This window comes from Peromyscus maniculatus, chromosome 2, assembly GCF_049852395.1.
Source record: "Peromyscus maniculatus bairdii isolate BWxNUB_F1_BW_parent chromosome 2, HU_Pman_BW_mat_3.1, whole genome shotgun sequence".
In the NCBI taxonomy this organism is placed as follows: Eukaryota; Metazoa; Chordata; class Mammalia; order Rodentia; family Cricetidae; genus Peromyscus; species Peromyscus maniculatus.
This window is the reverse complement of record NC_134853.1, coordinates 20,930,383-20,951,880: the sequence shown is the minus strand read 5'-3', so window position 1 is coordinate 20,951,880 and position 21,498 is coordinate 20,930,383. Positions and strand designations below refer to the sequence as shown.

General features: G+C 42.1%; 1 protein-coding gene across 2 annotated transcripts; it reads right to left on the bottom strand.

Annotated features, from left to right (window-relative positions):
• Positions 1-10,480: 10,480 nt before the first annotated feature.
• On the bottom strand, positions 10,481-21,059 carry Ca3 (carbonic anhydrase 3). Of its 2 annotated transcripts, none has more exons than XM_015988211.3 (8): positions 19,846-21,059; positions 19,306-19,397; positions 18,471-18,668; positions 16,132-16,250; positions 14,726-14,818; positions 13,859-13,921; positions 12,934-13,089; positions 10,481-11,311 (listed from the first exon to the last, which is right to left on the bottom strand). In XM_015988211.3, the coding sequence occupies exons 2-8, from the start codon at positions 19,337-19,339 to the stop codon at positions 11,192-11,194; spliced, it is 783 nt and encodes a 260-aa protein (XP_015843697.1). In that variant the 5' UTR covers positions 19,340-19,397; positions 19,846-21,059; the 3' UTR covers positions 10,481-11,191. The 2 variants fall into 2 exon arrangements, with proteins under 2 accessions (XP_015843697.1, XP_076419937.1); XM_076563822.1 differs by having other exon boundaries at positions 19,306-19,437; positions 19,846-20,183.
• Positions 21,060-21,498: the final 439 nt, after the last annotated feature.

Sequence of the window (21,498 nt, the reverse complement as noted above, 5' to 3'; positions counted from 1 at the left end):
ATCCAACTTTCAGTGTGAGCTGAGTCCACCATCGGACTCCAGCATAGCCCTGAACTAAAATTAGGCAACTTGCCCTGCTCCATTTGTAAACTGATGAGAGAGAACTCTAGCCACAGAATATCGTTATAAGGCAAAGGGTCTGGAAGATCTCAAAAGCCAGGTGTGGTTTTATGCCTGAATTAATAATATAATGGTCATTATAATATTTTCCACTGAAAAATAATAGATTGCCTTTTCTGTGTCACTAACTTAAATGGAAAAAAAGCATTTAATTAACATGTGTGAGTTTTTACACTCTTAAAATAACTTTTTTGGTTTTTTGAGACAGGGTTTCTCTGTGTAGCTTTGCGCCTTTCCTGGAACTCACTTGGTAGACCAGGCTGGCCTCGAACTCACAGAGATCCACCTGGCTCTGCCTCCCGAGTGCTGGGATTAAAGGCGTGAGCCACCACCGCCCGGCAAAATAACTTATTAAAACTATTCATTTACCAATACAGTTCTAAAAAATAACTTACTAAAAGTAGTTATCTACCAATACAGTACCAAGTTCTTCACATAAGTCTAAATTGCAGCCAGAGCACTGGACGGCAGAGATAAGTTTCTTGACCCCAGGCCACTAAGCTAGCAAGCAAAAGAGCCAGGTGTGAACCAAACTGGCAAATCCAGTTTGAACCCTCAGTGACCTGTCCTTTGGCCTGCTAAGAGCCAATGAATTCCTCCTTGTTAAGGATTTGCTCCATGGTACTGGAATAACAATGTGTTAAGATTATGTGTGTAGCCCTCCTCTGGGAAGCCAAGTTATGTCAACATGCCAAGCACTTTTGGAACATCCTGCCAAAGTCCCTCTAACTACAGTTTGGGTAAGAGATAACACTAACTTTATATCTACAAACAGTTGAATTTAACTGTCCTTGGCAAGCTGTTTTCTAGATTTTAAAAAGTGTAATACCTACATTTCCAAATTTAAAGATATTTTTAAAATGTCTTTTTTTTTTTTTTTCAGGATACCTGGTAATATTTAACTCCTGTAAGAACTAAATCCATCCAGAGTAGTCAATGAAATCAAATATATTAACAAGTTTCCATTTTAAGCAGAACTGAGCTGAAATATCAAATGAGAAAATTATACTCAAGTGTGCAAATTATACCCTTTTAATGTTAGGTGTTTCAGAGCAGCTGCCACATTTACCATACACAATACTCCAATAAAAATAAAAGCCCCCTTCTCCTTAGAACATAGTTTCTCAACTGATTTGCCCTATGGGGAATATTGAACATCTCTGGAGAGATTTCTGGTTTTCCCAGCTTGGGAGATATGGGTGTTCTGTGGCTGGCATCTATGGACAAGTGCCAAAGATGCCCTACATATGCCACAGTGTACAGGAAAGACCCTGGAGACTATTCAACTCCTAATGCTACCTATCTAGCAGAACTTTCCTTATTCATGGTTTCATTAGCTTCTGTTACCCATGGTCAGCCATATATAGGAATTAGTAAATGGGAAATTCTAGACATAAACAATTTATAAGACTTTTATCATCCACCGTTCTCATGAAATCCAACAATGTTCTGCCTCATCCCACCCAGGACATGAACCATCCTTTGACCAGAATAGCCATGCTGTAAATACTACCTGCCAATAGCAATTTAGTAGACATGTTGGTTAGCAGATTGACTGCCCAGGTATCATGGAATTTTTTTTTCAAACAAAAACTGTTTTAATTAATGTTGACCCAAAGCACAAAAGTAGTAGCCAGGATATGAAATATTGGAGAACAATTAACTCTGGAACTGTGCATCAAAGCTGCAGAGCATCTGGGGATAAGGATGGAATATCTGTGGTTTGGTACTATCTAGATTCTGAAGTAGGACCAGGAGTCTTGGGCTGTATCTCCTCACATATGAGAAACTCCACCAGACCAGGCTGTGAAATTCTGCCATAAGATTATCCACATGGTTAATGGCCGAGGTAGAGCTTAGGGGCAGAGTACAGGCCTAGCATGTGCAAAGTCGTGGGTTCATTTGCACACCCACACTATATATACTATACTATACTATATATACATATATATGGTAATTCTTTTCTTAAAGGTCTGGAAAACAATTAGGACAATTATGTTTGTATTCAAAAACATCTGAGACCTAAGACAGTGATGCATTCATAATATTCCCTCACTTATCTTTTGTTCACTGGACTGAGTAGGAAAGAAAAGAACTCTAGCACTGCACCTTGGGAAATTGTCCGTTTACGCTGCTTGAATGCACACCCAGTCCTGTGCAGATCCTAAGAGCTCGTTAGGTGAGCATTGGCTTCCCTGTGTGATTAAACGTCTCTATTGCCGATAAGTCGCCGCTCTGCTTGGGGAATTCTGACTCCCTCTTACTAACAAGAGCGAACTAACACTTTCCATGCAGGAGTAAAGGCATCACACTACACAGTTCCTCCGTCTTAAGGGCAGGAAGCCAGAGCTGCCAGCCCCGTTTACTAGGAGCAAACAGATACACAACCAGCACTTTCACAGTTCTGTAACATGTATGAGTGGGCTTCTGCAGATGGACATGGCTACGTTTTATAACTGTGGTTTTCTTGTTTTGTTCTAATTCAAGTTAATTCAGAAGCAGAAAGGAAATGTATTTTATTCACACACACACACACACACACACAACACACACACACACACACACACACACACACACACACACACAAAGATACTTTAAAAGTTTTATACTACTCAAAATCAGGATTCAGGAAAATAGAAACCATAAGCTAAGAAAATGCTCCTGACATTGAACTCTGACAGCATTTGCTTCAAGCATCTTTGCTTCATGCCATAATATCATGTTTTAACCACTTCATACAAAATTCTCAAAATTAGACTTTATAATTTTCAAGAGCATTCCTGTGCCCCCCTCTCTCAACCTCAGTACAGTGGGTAAAATATAAATATATACATTTGAATGAATAACTGAATGTAATTTCAGTGGACAGGAAATACAGTAAATCCTATATGTGACAAATGTGTTTTTTGTCCTCTCTTCTTATTTACTCTCCTTCTTCTTCCTCCATCCATTCCTCTTATTTTTTCCCATTTTGGGGGGGGGGGGGTTGAGACAGGGTTTCTCCATGTAGTGTTGGTGCCTGTCCTAGATCTCACCCTGTAGTCCAGGCTGGCCTCGAACTCACAGAGATCCTCCTGGCTCTGCCTCCCAAGTGCTGGGATTAAAGGTGTGCGCCGCCGCAGCCGCCGCCACCACCACCACCACCACCACCGGCTTATTTCTTCCTTTTGTTCCTTCCTTCCTTCTTCCTTCCTTACCTCCCCAACAACAGGCTTCCTTTAAACCCTTCTTTCTTTTTTTGCATTGTCTGACCAAACTGGAAGGGTTATAACCAATTCAAAACTGACCTGCTGAATGCTGAAGCCCGACAGCCTATGCTGCATGCTTCCCTGCTTCCACCAGGGCAGGAGTGCTGGCCTGTTTTTCTAGTATTCACGGTACAGGACTTCTTTAGTTTCACTCTTCGGTGCCCACTTGAGAAGACTGTGAACGAAGTAACAGATCAGCAGAGTGAGAGAGCACAGGACAGAACAGTGTGGACAGAAAGGCTGGAGACCACGGCTGCTCTTGTTAGCAGAAGACTACCAGCTTTCCACAGAAGACACTCCACACAGTTCAGGGGTGTCCATGATGTATCTGTCACCCATGGCAGGAAGAAAACAGATGAACTTGTATTTATGATTAATTTTTTTCACCCTTTAAAAATGTCTACTTTTATTTTATAGCAGATACTTTAGTTATAACAGATATGTTATATGTGCCCATACATCTTTAAAAAAAAAAAAAAAAAGGTCCTGTTTGGGGATCGTGTGCCTCAGGGCTCACATCACCCAAAGTAAGCTGGAGTCCATTATGGGTTCCCAGGCCTGCTGACCCAGAACCATGTTTTGCAGGCCACCTGTCCCAGGCCCTGCTATCTAAGCATCCTTTCCAGTGGTGCTGATATCTCTATGGAACACACCCTGGTGTTGTGGACCATGCTCATGCCTGATAAGCTTTTCTTTTGGTAGCCATAGCCCAAATCAGCCTTTCTGCTTAGAGACTGCCTTTCTCCTCTTAATTTTTTCTCCTTCCTGCATCCAGGTAGTTTATTGATCTTTTTTGATGTCTTACATTCTTGTCACATAAACACATTTGAAAGCATGGAACAATCCTGAAAAGAGGGTTTTACAAAACCACTTGTGTGTTTATTTTTAAAGCACGTGTCTAGTACTGAAGGCTTTTCTATATTCAGCTAATGCCAGTACTTCTAGCCAGATCCCTCCTTCCCTGAGCCTTGTGCTTATTTCCTAGCTCCTCTGGAACTCTCCCTCCCTTTTGGGGCCTAATCTATGTTTTCTATCAATTAGGCTGCTGAGGACAAGAGGCTCAACATACCTCACAATCTTGACAACAGGTCCTTCGTAGAGAAAACAAAGTGAAAAAGAGGAATTGGACTTTCTTTAATGACATGTCATTAAAATATTTTATTTAAAGAAAAGGATTTACAACAGGTAGCTACAAATCAACTCATGAGCACACAAAGGGCCACTCAGCCTCCCCACACCAAAATAATCCTGCTTTCTCTTAATCGATTATCTGGGGTCAAATTTTGGTGTGTTTTTTTCCCAAAAATATTCTCAGTTATATTAAAAGGGGCTAAGATGGGCCTCATGGTACAGACCTCTCTTCTTAACCACAAAACAGGCTGAGGTGGGAAAATATCAAGTTTAAGGCCAGCCTTGGAAATTTAATGCAGCTCTGTTTGAAAATTTAAAATAATAATAATAATAACAATAACAAAGAGGGCCAGGATGTAGCTCATGGTATAGTGCATGCTTGAGGTGCAGTCACATACACACATAATAAAAGATGCTGAGTAGTAATTGTAAGTACATGAACATGTTGGTAGTATTTGTGTCTGGGCTGCATGTGGAGGGGGCCATTTCCCTGAACTTCCTGTCTTAGTGGAGTGTGTCAGTTAGGAGTGTTTGTTGACTCTTCAAAAGCATTCTACTCTCTGATTTCTTACCATGAGGCAAGGATTGGACCTAAGATGAGGACTCTTTATCATGTATATAGAATTGCTTTAACAGTCCTCACACAAAACTAGAAACTACTGGAGAACTAAGTCACTGAGAAAATTAAGAGAAACTTCTAGAAAAAAGAGAATGGGCAAACACAAGCACCAGGGTGGTGATGCAGATGCATGCTACTGGAGACAATCCCCCAGGCACTCTGCCAGCCTTGTACCCAGCAGTGCAGGTGGTAAAAGAGATAAGTATCCTGGGATGGAATTCTCTTTCATATCTCCTAACACACATCTCTTCTTTGCTGAGTTCAGTTTTAAATTTACAAATAACAAATGTTTGGATATATGTAAAACAGCATTTCCCATGCATTCTCTTCATAGAGAAACTTGGATTCTACAATTTCCCAAAAACTCTTTGCGGTGTCTCTGACCTTCAAAGTGTGAGGGAATAACCCCTGCCAGAGCACTGACAGAGACTAGCAAAGATTACTGGACCGTTCATGTGTCACCATTCATTCTTCCCTCATCCATTCAACAAACACTTTTGAGTTCTGGCAGGTCCCTGGTTCCAAGTTAGGTCCTCAGGCCTCAGTGCAACAAGACAGATCAAGTCCTCACTTCCATAAAACCTTGCTGTCCACCCTCACCTATTTATTGATCATACTCATATTGACCCACACCAGCCTTCATTTCACGTAGAAACTTCAAATATATTTGCTCTTTCTAAATTAGTATACACAGCAAGGACTTGAGTCCTTTATATTCCCTGAACTCTATGCAGCCAGCCTCTCTCTCTGCCCAGCGCAGGACCCTGCTCTCACATCTGCTCTGCTTGGCTTGTGCAATCTCACCACCCTTCCAGTCTTTCTGGGTCCCTTGCTCTATCCACGTATGCCCTTGGTGACCTGAGGTCCTGCCCTAAACTGCTCACAGAGAGGCTGAAGTGTGACTTCTGTGAGCCCTGTACTTGTATTATGCTTCCATGGGAATCAAGAGGTCTTTCGGGAATGACTTCCCTTTAACAAATGTGTTTGGAAGCATCCAAATTTCAAATGAGCACGTGAACACGATAGAAATTTACAGGCAAGTTGGAACAGAGAAAATGTTTACTTAATGGAAAAAGATTCTCCCTGAGGTTTCAGGCTCCTTGACCTGGGGCTGATTCAAATACAAGGGAGAACCCGGTTCCCTGTTTACTGCAGAGCTGCTTCTCAACTGGCTAAAATTAGCTTTTAGATCACTGGGCTTGTGCGGCAGCAGTGCACCCTGTCCCCTGGGGCCGCGCTGTTAGACTCGCTCTAACTCCTGCTGATCACCTGTGATTATCTCCCTGGCTGAGCTGTCACAGGTTGTACCTGCTAAACTCCATCACATCCGCAAAAGATGGATCATTAGCACTGCCCGATCCCTTGATCATAGATATTATGCTTAGGCCGCCTGACTTCACTTCGCTCCGTTGGAGTTGAAAGCCCTCAGGAGCACGGACGCTTTTCCAGAGCGTGACTCGTACATCATGTTTGGCATTCTCACTTTAGGACATGCCCAGGCACGCTCAAAATTAATTTCACAGCAGGAGACTTTCTGCCTTCAGTATTGAGATGGCTTTTCCCCCTCACTCAGCACTGCAGGAGACCCTGTTCGTGACATTTGGAAAGCTAGCGTCAAACAGAAATGAACATTATAATTCTCCAGCCTCTTTTCTGTGTTTGATTTTTCTGGATGTCTGACTAATCTTACACCTCCTCCACTAGGAGCAGAGCTCCTGAGGCAGAAACTTCCCCAGGAACAATTGTTTAGTCTTCCTCCAAGCCACCTCTTCAGGAGATGTGTTAGTTCAGTGTGACCACACCCTGGTTACTCTGCTTCATTTCTGGTACCCGAGTTATTGCTTTTAAATAGCATCACTGGGCCAGCAAGATGGCAGTCTCCTGCTGCCAAGTTTAAAGACCTGAGTTTGATTCTTCAAGACCCACATGGTAGAAGGAAAGAGTTGATTCCCAAAAGTTACTCCCTAACATTCACAAGAGCACTGTGACACATACACAAGCACACACACACAAAAGCACTGTGACACACACACACACACACACACACACACACACACACACTACGTAACTACCTAACCAAATGCATACACGTACATACATACACACGCAGATATATTTAAAAGAAATTCATCAAATAATAAGCAGCAGTAAATAGGAATTCTCACGCCCTTTCCTACAGTTTGAACAGATGAGATGTAAATTTCTAATACCACAAAAAACTTCATTAAAAGATGACCTTTGGGGTTGTAATAAGCCATTCAAAATTTCCTAAGTTGAAGTAAAATCAATTTTAGAAGATAAAGGTTAACCCTTACTGAGAATTTTGTCAGTATGATATTGTTTTGTATTGTAAATGTATTAAGTCTTAAAATATCCGTCCGTAGATATTGTTGCGGTCCCCACAGAGACACAGAGATTACAACCCCTTCATGATCTCCTGTCCAGCTGTGTGATTTTGCATCCTCCACACACTAAACATTTCTTTAAGCTGCTCAGTGCTTATTGGTCCCCCTCTTAATTCAGTAACTGCTTCCCTGTTTGCCCTCAGCCCTCCTTTTTCAGCTAAGGTTCTTAAGAATAAGTAAAAATCCTTCATCTCCTTGGCTAGACAGTATCAATAGATAAGAGTAAATATGTAAGCAAAAGAAACAAAATGTCAGTCTAAAAAACTTAAAAGCTTAGCAACTTAGATGTCAACATGATTGAAACACAGGGCAGCTTTTAAAGGCTACTATTTTTGTAACAGAGATTTTATTGCCATCTAGTGCTCAAAATGAAAATAACATGTAAACATGTTAGGCTTTATTTGCATGAAGTCTTAGTACCCAGGGAGCCATTTAATAAAAAATCATTAAATTTATATACATTAAATATGAACTAATTTAACTCTGACATGCAGAGTTACTTCTCTTGTTATTCATATGTTAAATAATATACTATACATGTCCAGAGTTCTTTCTTATATCGAATAAAACCTTAAAGAAAATCGAGAACTAATTTCCAGCAGATGCAGTTAATGTGATTGGGGACCCTATGGTTTATTTTAGGTTAATTTTGCTGTGTCAGCTGTCATTCTGGTATCTGGTGTATTACCATTTTCCAATGCTTCCAAGTGTATTTATGGCTGGTTCATCTCAACTAGATTTATTTACTGGTGTAAGTGGCCACATTTAGATGCTGAGAGCTGTAGCTTTTCAGTCTCTATGTAGACTAGCTCCCATTTATCCACAAAACTATTCACTTATTTTGCATTTGGAAACATTCTACACTGAAGTCCTGAATTATTATTTGCCTTCTGATAAATACAAGATCTCTCCATTTTACAAACCCCAGGCCTGTCATGAATTTGTGCCCCTCAGCCTAACAGCCTGCCCATGTTGCTCTCCTTGTAGGCTTTTCAGCATGCCATTATCTGAAGATTATGAAACACTTTAATTCACATCGGTTTCTCCTGACTTTGAAATGTTAAGATACCTGCAATTATACCCTGAGAAATAAGGTTGGCGTGTTCTGGAGCCTTCTCAGATGGCAGCTCTTGGCACACTGCTCTGCAAGCTACAGAAACCTGAAGTGCAATCATTCAGAGGCCTGGACCTAATCTGGAAAATGATGGTCCCTCGAACACAGAAGCATGCCTGTCTTCAAGCCAAGAGAAGTCTATTATGGCACCACACATTAGGGGCAGTTGTGTGTGGGGGTTAAGATGGTTGATTGTTGTGTGCACTATTAATCACTGACAGCAAGGGCAGACAGGACATTGGAGAGTCTCCACCTACAGTCAATGAAATGATTTTTCAAGAAGACATAAACTAAGAGGAGCAAAAGTGGTGTTAGTATCAATATTCAAAGTGCTGTGAAGTTCAAGAGGCTGGGCCTTCCCTAGACGCATCTATTTTCATGACATCGTCTGTTCATATGAAATTCAGCAAGTGGTTTTGTTTTGTTTTGTTTTGTTTTGCTGGACACAGTATAAGATGACAGGCAAATGCCAGTGGCCGGAATAGTGCCTGAGCCCTCTGGGAGCTTATGGTTCAGGGAAACAACCTCCTCCAGCCTTGTCCAGCCTGTGTCCTAGAATAATAACCATTTCTAAGAGGTGTGCAACCATGTGCCTCCCACACACAGCATAAAAAATGGATACATTCTTTACCATGCTCTGAATGTGACGAACCAAGTATCCTGAGACAAGCAGCTTGTGTATTACCACTAATGATGAGAGCTCCACACCTCTTAATTTCAAGGGATTTAATTAACACATCCTTTTCACACTGACCAACCTGGTTTTACCTCACCCAAGTGGTAATCTATTAAATAACTTCAGCCTCCCAGGACTTCATCACATGATTTGACTTCCAGTGTCTCAGGGCTCTCCTGACCCAGGACCGTTTTTCACTCCTTAAGGTAATGTGCTTATTGCTGCCCTTTTCTACAGTAGCTAACTTTGTAGGCCACCAAAGCAACGACAGATAAACCCATATCTCTGACTGTACAGTTGGACTTTGTGTCTAGAGATATTAAATGTATTAAAAGTCAAATATGTGCATTTCTGTGCCGTTGGGTCTTAGCATTCTGAAGTACATTTTTCAAACAGTGATAAAAGGTGCTATCTGGCCTAAAGGGAGCACTGGCTGTTCGCACTGGCCTGCATGCCGGAATCCTAACCAGCTTTGACTTGACCTGCTGGGACCTTTCACATGATGAGACTGACCAACACCCACCGCTCAGGTCTGCAGTTCAGTTAGATGTCCTTACCGACTGCCTTGCCCCCTTTCCTAAGGATGCAGCATCTGAACTCAGAACTTGACTCTTTTATTGCAACCCTTCAGTTACAAAAAAACAAACTTGAGAAGCTTGTCATTCTGGGTTTCCTCCATTTTTGTCATTTACACTGCTTTTCCATTAATTGTGCACACCAAATACAATCTTATTAGGGGAAATAAGCCAGACTCAGAAAGACAAATAAGGCCTAGGCTTAAAATAATATATGTCTACAGACTTATGGGTGGTCGGGAAACTAGAAAGGGGATCATGAGGGGGGGAGAAGACAGATCTTAAAAGGGGAGGACAGTGGGATTCGTGTGATGTTGAAGCAGAGGAAGGGGCAGTGGGAGGGCAGTGATGGAGGGGCTAAATTAGTACCAAGTATACTGATGACTCGTATGCATGAAAGGGCCATAATGAAACCTGTCACTTCATATGCTACCTTAATACAAATGTTTTAATCTAAGTCTTCAGTTTTAAAAGAGCATACACCCACTTGTCATTTGCACCCTGTCTTTATAGTTTCTGTGACCAAGTTGTCATCCACGCCTTCCTGTTCCAGGAATCATTTATTCCAACCTCAAACTCAAAAGACACCAGAGACAGTTTTTATTTTTATTATTACTATTATTATTTTAATAAGCATGCAAAGATAAAAGTAGTGAAATAAAAAAGAAATGGCCCTGCTTTGGACAAAGAAAACCATCTTTATGGAGAAGAAATTCAAATGCTGGATCAAACATTTTAAAACACCTGATCATATGTGTGTATGTGCGTGTGCGTGTGTGTGTGTGTGTGTGTGTGTGTGTGTGTGTGTGTGTTTTACAGACAATTTAAACCAGACAAACTTGGTAGTAGGCAAAATTTTAGCGAGTAATGGAGTTTTGCTGGTATTAAGAGGTAAAACACAACGATCCTAACGGTGGGCACACATCTCCGTACCCACGCACACAGCATGACTTCTGTAATATCAGTAACTCAGCTGGAAAACAGGAGTCCTGAGATTGTGAGAAATTCAATATGCTCAGTAAGTCATTGTTGTCTCTATCTCTTCTATATCTCTTCTTCTATCTATTTCTTCTCATTGAACCCATACTAGAAATACTAATTTTATAGAAAAGGTGGTTATTACAAAGGTTAGGTGTGAAATTCATGCTTCTGGGTTAGACAGTGTCAAAAGGCGTTGCTATTTCATGTGACTACTTCTTTTCCCTCTAGGTGTTTTAGAACAGCTTAGAAAACAGAGCACCAGGAGGAGGCAGGCAACTCTTCAGGAGCAAGTTTTCTTCCTGAAGAGGGCAAATCCAGAGCCTCACTTGAACGAGGCCCTCACCACTCTGCCCTTGACTGGCTGCGGAGGGCGCCAGTTCCCCACCAGAGGCACTGGGGGCTCGTTCTCCGCGCTGGCGAAGAGGCTGCGCAGCTTGGCCATCTGCAAAGGGAAACAGACGGTTAGAAACCGCTGGCTCTCCAAGCCAGCCAGGCAAACCACAAGCCGAGTCTCCAGGGGTGTGGCGTGAGTTGGCAAACATAGCATAAACAGTTCCTTACGTCCAGGATCCCCTCCTCTCTGGAGACCCACCTTTCCCACCCGTTGTAAACTGAGGGGTCAGCATGAAGTATACATTTTACATAGAAAGGGAGTTTATAGAAAGGTTTATTGTATGCCTGCAAATAAGAAAAACCTTGGCAGGCTTCCACTGTGTAATCAACTCAAGCATTTATGAAATTACTTTAAAGGATGAGAAAGAAATTAAAATCGGGCTATCCATTAAAATGATAACCGTTTCTTTTCTTTTTTTCCTTAAAGGATCAGAAAATAGGAAGTTCTCATAAAAACAGTATGTCTTGGTAGTTGAGATGGCTCAGTGTGTAAATGTCTCGGTAGTTGAGATGGTTCAGTGTGTAAAAGTGCTTGTGGCAAGCCTGACAAGCTTCGATGCCCAGAACCCACAGGGCAGAGGGCTGTAAGCTGTCCTCTGACCAACTCACATGTATATGCATGCAACATGCATATACACGCACATGTTGTACTTTTACAGTTAAGATAGCTGGGCGGTGGTGGCACATGCCTTTAATCCTAGCACTCGGGAGGCAGAGCCAGGTGGATCTCTGTGAGTTCGAGGCCAGCCTGGGCTACCAAGTGAGTTTGAGGAAAGGTGCAAAGCTACACAGAGAAACCCTGTCTCGAAAAACAAAACATAATAATAATAATAATAATAATAATAATAATAATAATAAAGATGTATTATGCTTTAGTAATAAAGTGGTTTTAACTTTCCTTATTTAAAAATTGTCATTCCACTTTTAAAATCTTTATACCTGTGAACAAGACTGTTAAAGCTAATCCTTATTTTATTCATTTATTTGTTTTAACGTCAGTTTACTCTTGGGTTCACCCAGGAAGAAACATATAAGCCACTGTCTTGGGCCAAGGAGTCAGGCTGGTGAGCTGATCTTACTGTGAGACATTCATGTTCCAGGCTGTGAGCCCTATGTGTTTCACGTCTTTACCTATGTTCTCCATGTCCACACCCACTTAGCTTTCCCTGAAGCACCCGTCTACATGTTACCAGTCCATTCGTTAGATAAATGGAAGGCAGGAATGAGAAGAGCAGCCAGGAACTCTTGGAAGTAAACAGGCTGGGACTGGGATGAGAAATTTGTGCTTGGTTGTCCTTGTGGAGAAATTGATGTATGTTTCTCTACTGATAAAAGCTGGAGGAGCGCAGCACTCTTCAAAACCTGTCCTGCTCAATTACTTCTGCGTCTTTCTCTTCCTCAGACCCGGATTTCACCCCATCTCCTAGTCAGTCCTCACTCTTACATAAACCCAGTTCAGGATCCCACCTGCTCTTTCAAGATTGCATTGTCCCACTACCCTTGGGAAAGTCCCTTGGATAAAGCTGAACAGGCTGAGGGAATTTCTAGAGGGCAACCTGTGAGACATTTGAGGACCACACCAGCAGTCTGGCATTCAGCGTCTATGTGTTTCGGCTTTAGCAAATGCCTTCAGCCCACAGTTCACACACAGGGCTCTGCGGTTGCGCTCACCTGGTCTGAGCTCACGGTCATAGGCTCCTTCAACAGCAGCCACACGATGCATTCCTCGCAGGGTGGCGTGGTGAAGGAGCCATGGTAGGTCCAGTAGTCCCGGCAAGCAGGGAACAGGCACGACGGGTCGAAGTGCGTGAACGGAGCCTCCTTGCCCTGGAAGACAGGAGCAGGCACTCTAAGGCGGCACGTGCACTCAGCGCCCCCTAGAGGCCTCACTTATTCATTCATGAGAACGGAAAGGAAAGCGGGCGTTTGGACAGGTTCAGGCCCTTCACTAGCGAACCTCAGGCGAAAAGGAATCTGCTTTATGTCTGACTTGATCTGTTACAGTCACTGCAGTATTTTAGTCCTTGTTTTCACGCTGTGTGGGGCTGCTACCCTGTCCTTTCTCACAGGGGAGACTGAGAATGAAGAATACTTCTTGGAGGTTGATTTGAAGACTTTCACTTTAGTACATTTCATGCTCAAAATACTTCTTCCAGTGTCCACACTTAAAAGCAGCTACTTGAATAATCTCAAAGATAACCAAATTGTGTTTGTTGTTAATGTTTAATTAACATTAATTATGTTAATGTTAATAATATGTATATAGAGGCTGCCAGGAAGGACAATACCAGGATTGAAAGAGTGACCGTGGGTGGCCTGAAGAACCTCAACAAATCCTGTGCTCACCATGGAGCAGGGGTAGACCACCGGAACCTCACTTACCTTCCTGGGGAAAGTCCTTATCTGATAGGCTGACTGACAAATGAAATAACAGATGTGAAAGTGCTCTAAGGACTCGACACTAACAAATACCTGGCATTCACTTTTGTATGCAAAGGTAAGATATCTATCAGACAGTGGAAGGCTTTACCCAAAATTCAAATACAATTGAAATGTTTGGACGTAGGTTTGCAGTCCTTATCTGATTTGCTCTTACCTTGGTCTTAACTTTGTCCAGGGCATCAAGGAGAATCTGGAACTCCCCTTTCTCCCGTCCTATCTGTAAGCAAATAGGCATCCAATAAGATGTTTTTCCCTCCTCTATAATTGGAGATCATCATAAAAGCTTATTTGATCCATCCACATGCAATTGGTGTTTATAATTCTTCCATAGTCTTAGGTTGAGCCAAATATAAGTTTATTCACCCTGAAGGACTGTTGAATATATATTTTCTGATCTAAATTTGGATTTTAGTTCTCTGAAGTACAAAACCACAAAATTACATGTTGGTTCAACTCTATTTCCTTGACTCTTTCTGCAAAGTCATTCCATTTTTTAAAAGAGCCAAAGCAAAAGTAAACTATGTTTCCACAACTGAACTTACAGTCTTTCCCCTCACAAGCCTCCCAGTGAATTTAGAACCTAGAACAAACTAGGTCATTCGCTGGCTTAAAACTCAGATTGGGTTACCATGAAGTTCATGTGTTAATGTCACTAAGTCCTCTTTAAACCAAGGTTGGCTGAACAACACACACATTCTTTGTGCCATCCTAGCCTGAGATCCTGTGGGTGGTGGCCCCATTAAGCTGGGGGAAGGTCCAGCCAGGCACTTGGCATCCCAGAAGTTCCCCGCACTGGCTTTCTGGTTTCCAGTGTGATGGAAATAGAGTGGTGTGAAAAGAAAATGAACACATGTCATACTCACACTCGCCCTTGCGCTTGCCTTTGCCTTCATAAGCTTTTTAAAACCCTGCCTCACACGTGCTTCAAATACAAGGGGAAAATGGAATGCATGGTCTACTAAACATTAGTAAGGAATTGCATTCTGAACGAGAAAAAAATTACCATCAATGTCTACCTCACCTTCAGAAAAATGCCAACAACAGCAATTCCATCGGGTTGCTTTAGGGCTTCTCCAAAGGTGTTGTACTTTGGATTCCAGTGAACCAGGTGAAGCTGCAACCACCAAACACAGGCTGTGAGATAAATCCTTAGGATGCAGAAATGAGCATTATTATCCCCAAGAGACCCAAATGTGTGCAGTCTCCAGGTTATTGCTGAACACTCTCATGGAAGTTGATGATATTCTAAATATTAATAAGCAATACTTCGGTAAAATTTCAATAGTTCAAAAAAAGGGGGATATGAAATTGTCTGCCTCCTCATGGACAGAGTTCCAGTGTCTGGCATCAAGCATATCTTAATTTAGGACATGAGCACAGCTTAAGTAATCAAGTTGCCCATATTGAGTTACTTAAAATGGCAAGAGAATAGTTTATAGCTGTTAAATGTTTATATTCAAGTTCAAAAATGTGAGATAATCCCATGTACAAATACCGCACTCCAAGCCTTTTCCACATTTGGAAAAAAATTAGCCTGAACTTTCTCCACTGGTGGAGGAAATGCCGAGCCAGGAAGACAGTCCTAATAATTTATTGGTCTCTACCCTAGCTTTCTAGATTGCCTGTAGAGAAATGGCCATACCACCCTAAATGTGCTGGATCTCATCTAATCTGGAAGCCAGCCAGGCCAAGCCTGGGTAGTACTTGGAGTTTCTTCAAGTTTTATGTAGCCAACAGTTAAGTACTCAGTGATGCCCCTAATGGGATCAGCTATAGTGTGCTGCCAGGATTACACTTCCATCTCATCCTAGTGCTCATCAACATCTTTGGAAAAGAGTGAAACAGAAAGAATGAATTTTGCTCTCGATTTTTGAAGAATGAATTTTGACTTGATGTCCTAATGAAAATGAGAGGTGGTTTGTCTTATTCCATTTGCAAATTACTGCCTTAAACAAGGTGCATACATATACAAGCATACTTCCTTAAGCAAGCAGAAAGTAAAGATTTCTTATGATTACTAAATGTTGTTTTTGAAGCATTATCTATACTCATAAAAGAGATATCTGAGCCAGTCTGTATAGAGAAGACCAGCCCAGTCCCCTTGCCTCTGTTATGTAACCATTATGTTGCCTATCTGTAACCTCTTGCAAGTGGTTTTAGTGGGGACCAAATCAGCTAATGCACATAGTTGCTTCACGCACATTAGCTGCCTTACTGGTCTGGTTCTATTCAAGACTATGCCCGTTTCTCAAAATAATCTGGAGAGTCTTCATTGAGGATGCTGACCCATTAGACCACTTCTCTCTGACCTTTGGTGGCTTCACTTTATGAGTGGGAGGCTTAAAGCAGGAAGAGTACTGAAGTTGTTTTTTAAATTTTCAGTTTCAATGATTTGAGACCTAGTGTGGATCAGGAAGTTCCCCCTACCTCAGCAGCATACTTCACTCCATCCACTGTGTGCTCAGAGCCATGGTCATCCGAGGAGCCCCAGTGAAGATGGAATTGGCGAAGTCGGTAGGGTCCAGAGAGAGGACCACCCCTCAGCACTGTGAGTAAGATAATAAGGTGACTGGTGAGTTCCCCTACCTCTGCAGGACCCTATCTGAAACCAGCACTCTACAGAAGACTCCATGGGTAAAAGACGTCAACTTCTGGGAATATGGAGCCATCCCCAAGTGCTTGTAACTTGAAGTCAAAATATATCAGAGCAAGGATTTTCTTTACTCTCTCATTTTTGCTTGTTTATCTTGTTCTTTTAACACTTTAGGAAACAAACTAAAGTAGCAGATATACTATAAGAACCCGAGGACAGGCTAGTAGTACAGCACTCTTGGGAAGAGCTGGGCACCTGACAGGATTTAAGTACCATTTCTGAGCCCACACCCTCATCGTTGTGTGATCTCAGGCAAGATACTCCGCTTCTCTGAACTGGTCTTTGAATCTCTAAGAAGGTGATAATAATCCAGCACTTTTTGAGCTGCTGTGAGGATTAACTGAGATCAAGCACCTAAATGGTGCTCATCTCACAGTGCCCTGTGAGGGATCACTGAGCAGGCAGGAACTCCTTCTGAGTGTCCCACTTTCAGTGGTGCTTTTCCTTAGATGAAAAGGGGTACTTCTCATACACATCTACTTTAGATTGTATCTGCTCATGGCAGAGGAAACAAAATTCAGAAATTTCCCAGGAAGCTAGTCAGGGTGGACCAGTACATATCATCATTATATAAATGTATATGTATGTATGTATGTATGTATGTATGACATATGTATCATTCTTAGGCATTAGTTTGGGCTTGTATAGCACTTATCTAAATCTCTCCTGTAATTTGATCTCAATTCATTCTGCCTGAAGATTAATTTAAAGGTTCAAATATCTTCCAAAGGATACTGAAAACTGTACAGAAACCCTAAAATCAAGATTTAGCAATGAAATAGCATTGTGGCAGCAGCTATTTTAGAAAGACTTGGTTTCTTTCAGTGGCACAGGGAAACCCACAGTGCAGACCTACAGCAATAATGCTAGTCTTGAACCAGCTTGATCAGATGGGAAGGAGGTGGTTTGACTTGTAGTTTCCTGTCCAATCACTGAGAATAGCTATGATCTGGATATGAGTCTAATTTATTGAACTAAACCATATTAAATCTCTAATACTCAATTTTTGTTTTTAAAAATGGTATTTCATGTGATTCTGCTTGTGGTTTCTAGTTTTTTTTTTCCTTCCAAATGGAGCTTCAGCTTTTAAGGCAAAGGAAAAATGGGAAAGAGCAGCAGGAAATAACTGCCCAGGAAATGGTAAGCTTCTGTCCTTTTCCTTAACTGGAAAGGAGAAGTGATCACTCACTCTATCATTATTTCTTATGATATCATTGGGATGTTCATTCATGGATATCAATAAAGGAAATTTTAGCTTATGAGGAATGTTGTTCTAGGAAACTGCATTCTTGATAACTAAAGAATAATTCTTATTTAGACTTGTTTGCAATGAAATAAAGCCTGCTTAATTGAAACAAAATTTCACTCTTTAGCTCTGGCTGGCCTGGAATTCATTAGGAAGACCAGGTTAGCCTCATATTTGTGGCAAACCTCTTGTCTCTGCCTCTTGAGTGGGTTTATAGATGACAGCCACCAAGCCTGTCTGAAATAAAGTCAAATTAGTCTTATTTTACTTCACAGATTGCTTACTAGTGTAGACTTAAAAAATTATATTATGTTTCCAATTTCACATTAACATTGCCCCAAGAAGAAGTGGTCACATACATCAGAAACACTCACCACAAAGATTCTTTGGTTGATCCCCAGTGAGGTACTGAACCCAGGTCACCTGAACTCAAAAGTGGCTCTACCTTTTCCCATTGACTGGCCTCCTTCCAGTTATCCAGGGAAGAGATGACCCAATTGATTTCTCTCTGATTGAGAGAGTCTGTTTTCCATACCATCAGGAAACATAAGAACTTTATCTCTTGGTAGTCAAAAAGTCCATGTGCATTCCCTGTTCAACCATCCTCTGTCTCTGGAATGTGTAGCTAATGTTTAGCTTGGGCACATGGCCATTTTTCAGCAACAGGGTAACCATAGTTAGAGGGTATGGCATTCTTCTTCATTGCATAAATATAATTCTTTACAACTAGAGCCAAGTCAAATGTCATCTCCATTTCAAGGATGAACTTCTCCCCCTCCCCACTAGTTCTGTTACTGTGTCACAAATTGCATTTTGCCAACAGATACTGAAAACACCCACATGACCCTTCCTAAGTGCTGTACTTACTGGACCTGTCATAAGTATCATCAAACACAACTCTGCAGGTCTTCCCATTGTTCAGGATGGTCTTAGCAGAGCCAGGATCATAAGATGCTGACCAGGGCTGCAGAGAGGGGTCATGCTTGATGTCTTTAGTATGCAGCTCAATGGGTGACTGGTTGTCCCCTTTGGCAATTGGATAAAGTTCATGCCAGTGCTCAGGACCTAAGAAGTAAAAGGAAGGAAATTTATTTATTTAATAGTACAACCCAAGGTCTCTTTCCAGTGGACTAAGCCAACAAAATACACATAGGCCAGAAAGTGGTTACAGAAAGGTCTTGGGTTCAGATTAAGCAACATAGCACTTTGCATTTCAACCCTATTTAGAACCTTGCTTATCTATGCTCGAAGAGTATTTCAGTCTATGTAGTCCCTCCTCTCGCTTAGGAATCATGTAACCTGAAAAGCTTATCTTTGAAATGAATCACACATGATCACATGATTTTGCATTATTTTGCAGCTTTCTTCTCTTGCCCATGGCTGAGGGCTGACTCATAATCAAAGCAATGATTGTTACCAGGGCCCCAGGCTTAAAGAAGCCAAGTGCTCACTGCTCAGTTTCACAGAGTAAGGACCAACCAGACCTGATCTGGAGTTGAGTGACTTCTCAGACACATCATCCAACCTTAGACTAGTTACAGTGTATCTCTGAGCTTCAGGTTCCTCGGTGGAAAGGAAAACAGTGAACCATGTTAAAAGGACCAGCAGCATGGGGCACCTGAAAGTTCTCACTACATGCTAGCATTGCTAGTTCTTTACTCCTATGCCAGCACATCTGTGTAATGCCAAGGGCTCTACTCACCGTTGTGGCTGGCGTAGCCCCACTCCTTAGCCATGGTCACCTTCTTGTTTCTCAGCGCTGGACAGCTCCTTCCTTTCCTTGCTCCAGTTGTCCTGCGAAGTCCCCAACAGTCCTGACTTTTATATAGGTCTCCTGCAGTGTGCATGGCCTTATTAGGTCAAAGGGGTGAGGCAGGGGGCTAAACTGGATTGGGGTGGTATTTGGAAGGCGGGGCGGGGGAAGCCAATGAATTACAAGAGCTGAACAGCTGTCCGGGTGAGAGGGTGGCAGGAGGGGGCAGTGAGGGGGGCGGAAGCCCTCCCCCCCCCCTCGCCCCTTGGCTCTCGCATGAGCCCTGGCTCCTTCCCCTGCTCCCTTTGCAGGTTTCCGAGCACGGGGCTTTCTAAGAGCTCCGGCTTTGACCATGCTGGTTCCCTCGTCTTTCATGCACTTGGGGGTCTGGGGAGGCGCGGGCGCAGGCTGCGGTCCCGTTACGCTTAGTCAGCAACTAAAAGTTGCACCCGCGCTCTTGCAGCCCCACTCAGAAGACGTTGCTTTTACCTCGGACTGGAGGACCAAAGGCTGCGGTCTCTGAATGCTAAGGTTCCTTTCCCTGTAAGAATCCGGTTAGGGTGGCGGGAAAGAACTCCTCTGATCTTCTAACTCAAGCATGATTCCCTTGTGAAAAACACGTCAAATCCCGGGAACAGGGATGAGGAGGAGCCCGTAACTACACCCTGCCGAGTCCCGTTATCCTTCAAGGGATGAGTTTCTGAGGCAGATCGTGCAAGGCTTCACATCCAGTCTAGTGGGTACATTTGTCCTGTAGGAGTCTGAGCACAGCGCCGGATCCCTGGCGGAGCACGGACTCTGCACCCCAGCCTCACTCAGCAGCAGTCTGGGAGTGAGCCACACTGGGAGTTATGCTCCGTTAGTCTCAGGACGCCAAGGATACCCGAAGCTTTAGAAGGGCACTGTCATAAAATGAGTACGCTAACTAAAAACTTCACTCTCCAAGACAAATTCAGACACTAGGCAAAAAGGAGAAAAGGGTCTACGGAATCGGTTTTGGGGGGGTCGTTTCTTTTCTCTCAGTCTTAATGTGTTTCATAATACAATAAACCACATAAAAGGAGACTAAAACTGGAGTATCCCATGTATGCACGGCAAAGATATAGTTAGCAATATCTGGTTGCCGTTCACACTAAAGAAATCAGTATAGCAGATGTTTGCAATTTTATGCATATATTATAAAAATTCTTGTTTGGGCAAGAATATCTTTTTAAAAGACCAGTAAGATACATCTGATCTTAGAAATTAATTGAACAGGATTTATGCATGCATTTTCTTATAACTTCTACTTTTCTAAATAGCTTTTTCCATTTTACTTTTCCTTGGGAGTTACAAAACCTGAGAAGGAAGTTTCTCATCACGGCAAAGACAGCTCATCGGCTAGGCATGTGGAATGCCTGACCACACTCAGAACCTGGACGCCAGGGGAGTCAGTCTCCAGGGTATTTTTGTGACCAGGGATCACTTGATCCACACAATAGCACTGTGGAATCAGGAACCCTCAGTTAGTTCGGAAAATCCAAGCAAACACAGGGAAACAAATGCCCTTAGCTCTATGCATGGCTGGGTTTCTAGCTCACTGTGGTATCTGCTGCTGTGTTTGGGATTAATAGAGGTGATTTAAAGTTATAAGTACATGATTATTGGTGTGAATAAGCCATAATCTCACTCCAGGCCATCAGCTGTGATGCTGACTCTTCTCTGACCTGTGTGATCAGGAGATTAATAATTAAATCTCATAGTTACCAATAGTTATTTGATGCTGAGTATTGAGTTAAGACATACAAGGAATTATAAATGCAATCTAGTAATTCATCATGCTACTACTGTTTATGATGAGAGATTCTTTTTAAATGCTTCATTTACAATTTAACAATGTACCCAATGACATTTAAAAAACAGTTGTAAAAAATTGTCAAAGTGAAATATCTAACAGAATTAGATACAATAATTTTGAAAACAATACTTGGGATTTCTATCTTATTTTCTTGTAAGAAATTAGTGAAAACTGTAATTTAACATAATTTATAATAAATTGTGTAATTATACGTGAGGAGTGGTGGCTTACACCTTTAATACCAGCATCTGGAGTTAACAAAGTAGACATATCTCTGCAAGTTTGAGGCCAGCTTGGTCTATTTA

What these genes read in the sequence shown, in the direction of transcription:
- Ca3 (XM_015988211.3), bottom strand. Translation starts at nt 19,339, where the DNA reads ATGGCTAAGGAGTGGGGCTACGCCAGCCACAACG. An exon ending in TGATACTTATGACAGGTCCA is followed by an intron (nt 16,251 to 18,470) that starts GTAAGTACAGCA and finishes TCTTACTCACAG; the next exon opens with TGCTGAGGGGTGGTCCTCTC. An exon ending in TGGACAAAGTTAAGACCAAG is followed by an intron (nt 13,090 to 13,858) that starts GTAAGAGCAAAT and finishes CCTGTCTTCCAG; the next exon opens with GGCAAGGAGGCTCCGTTCAC.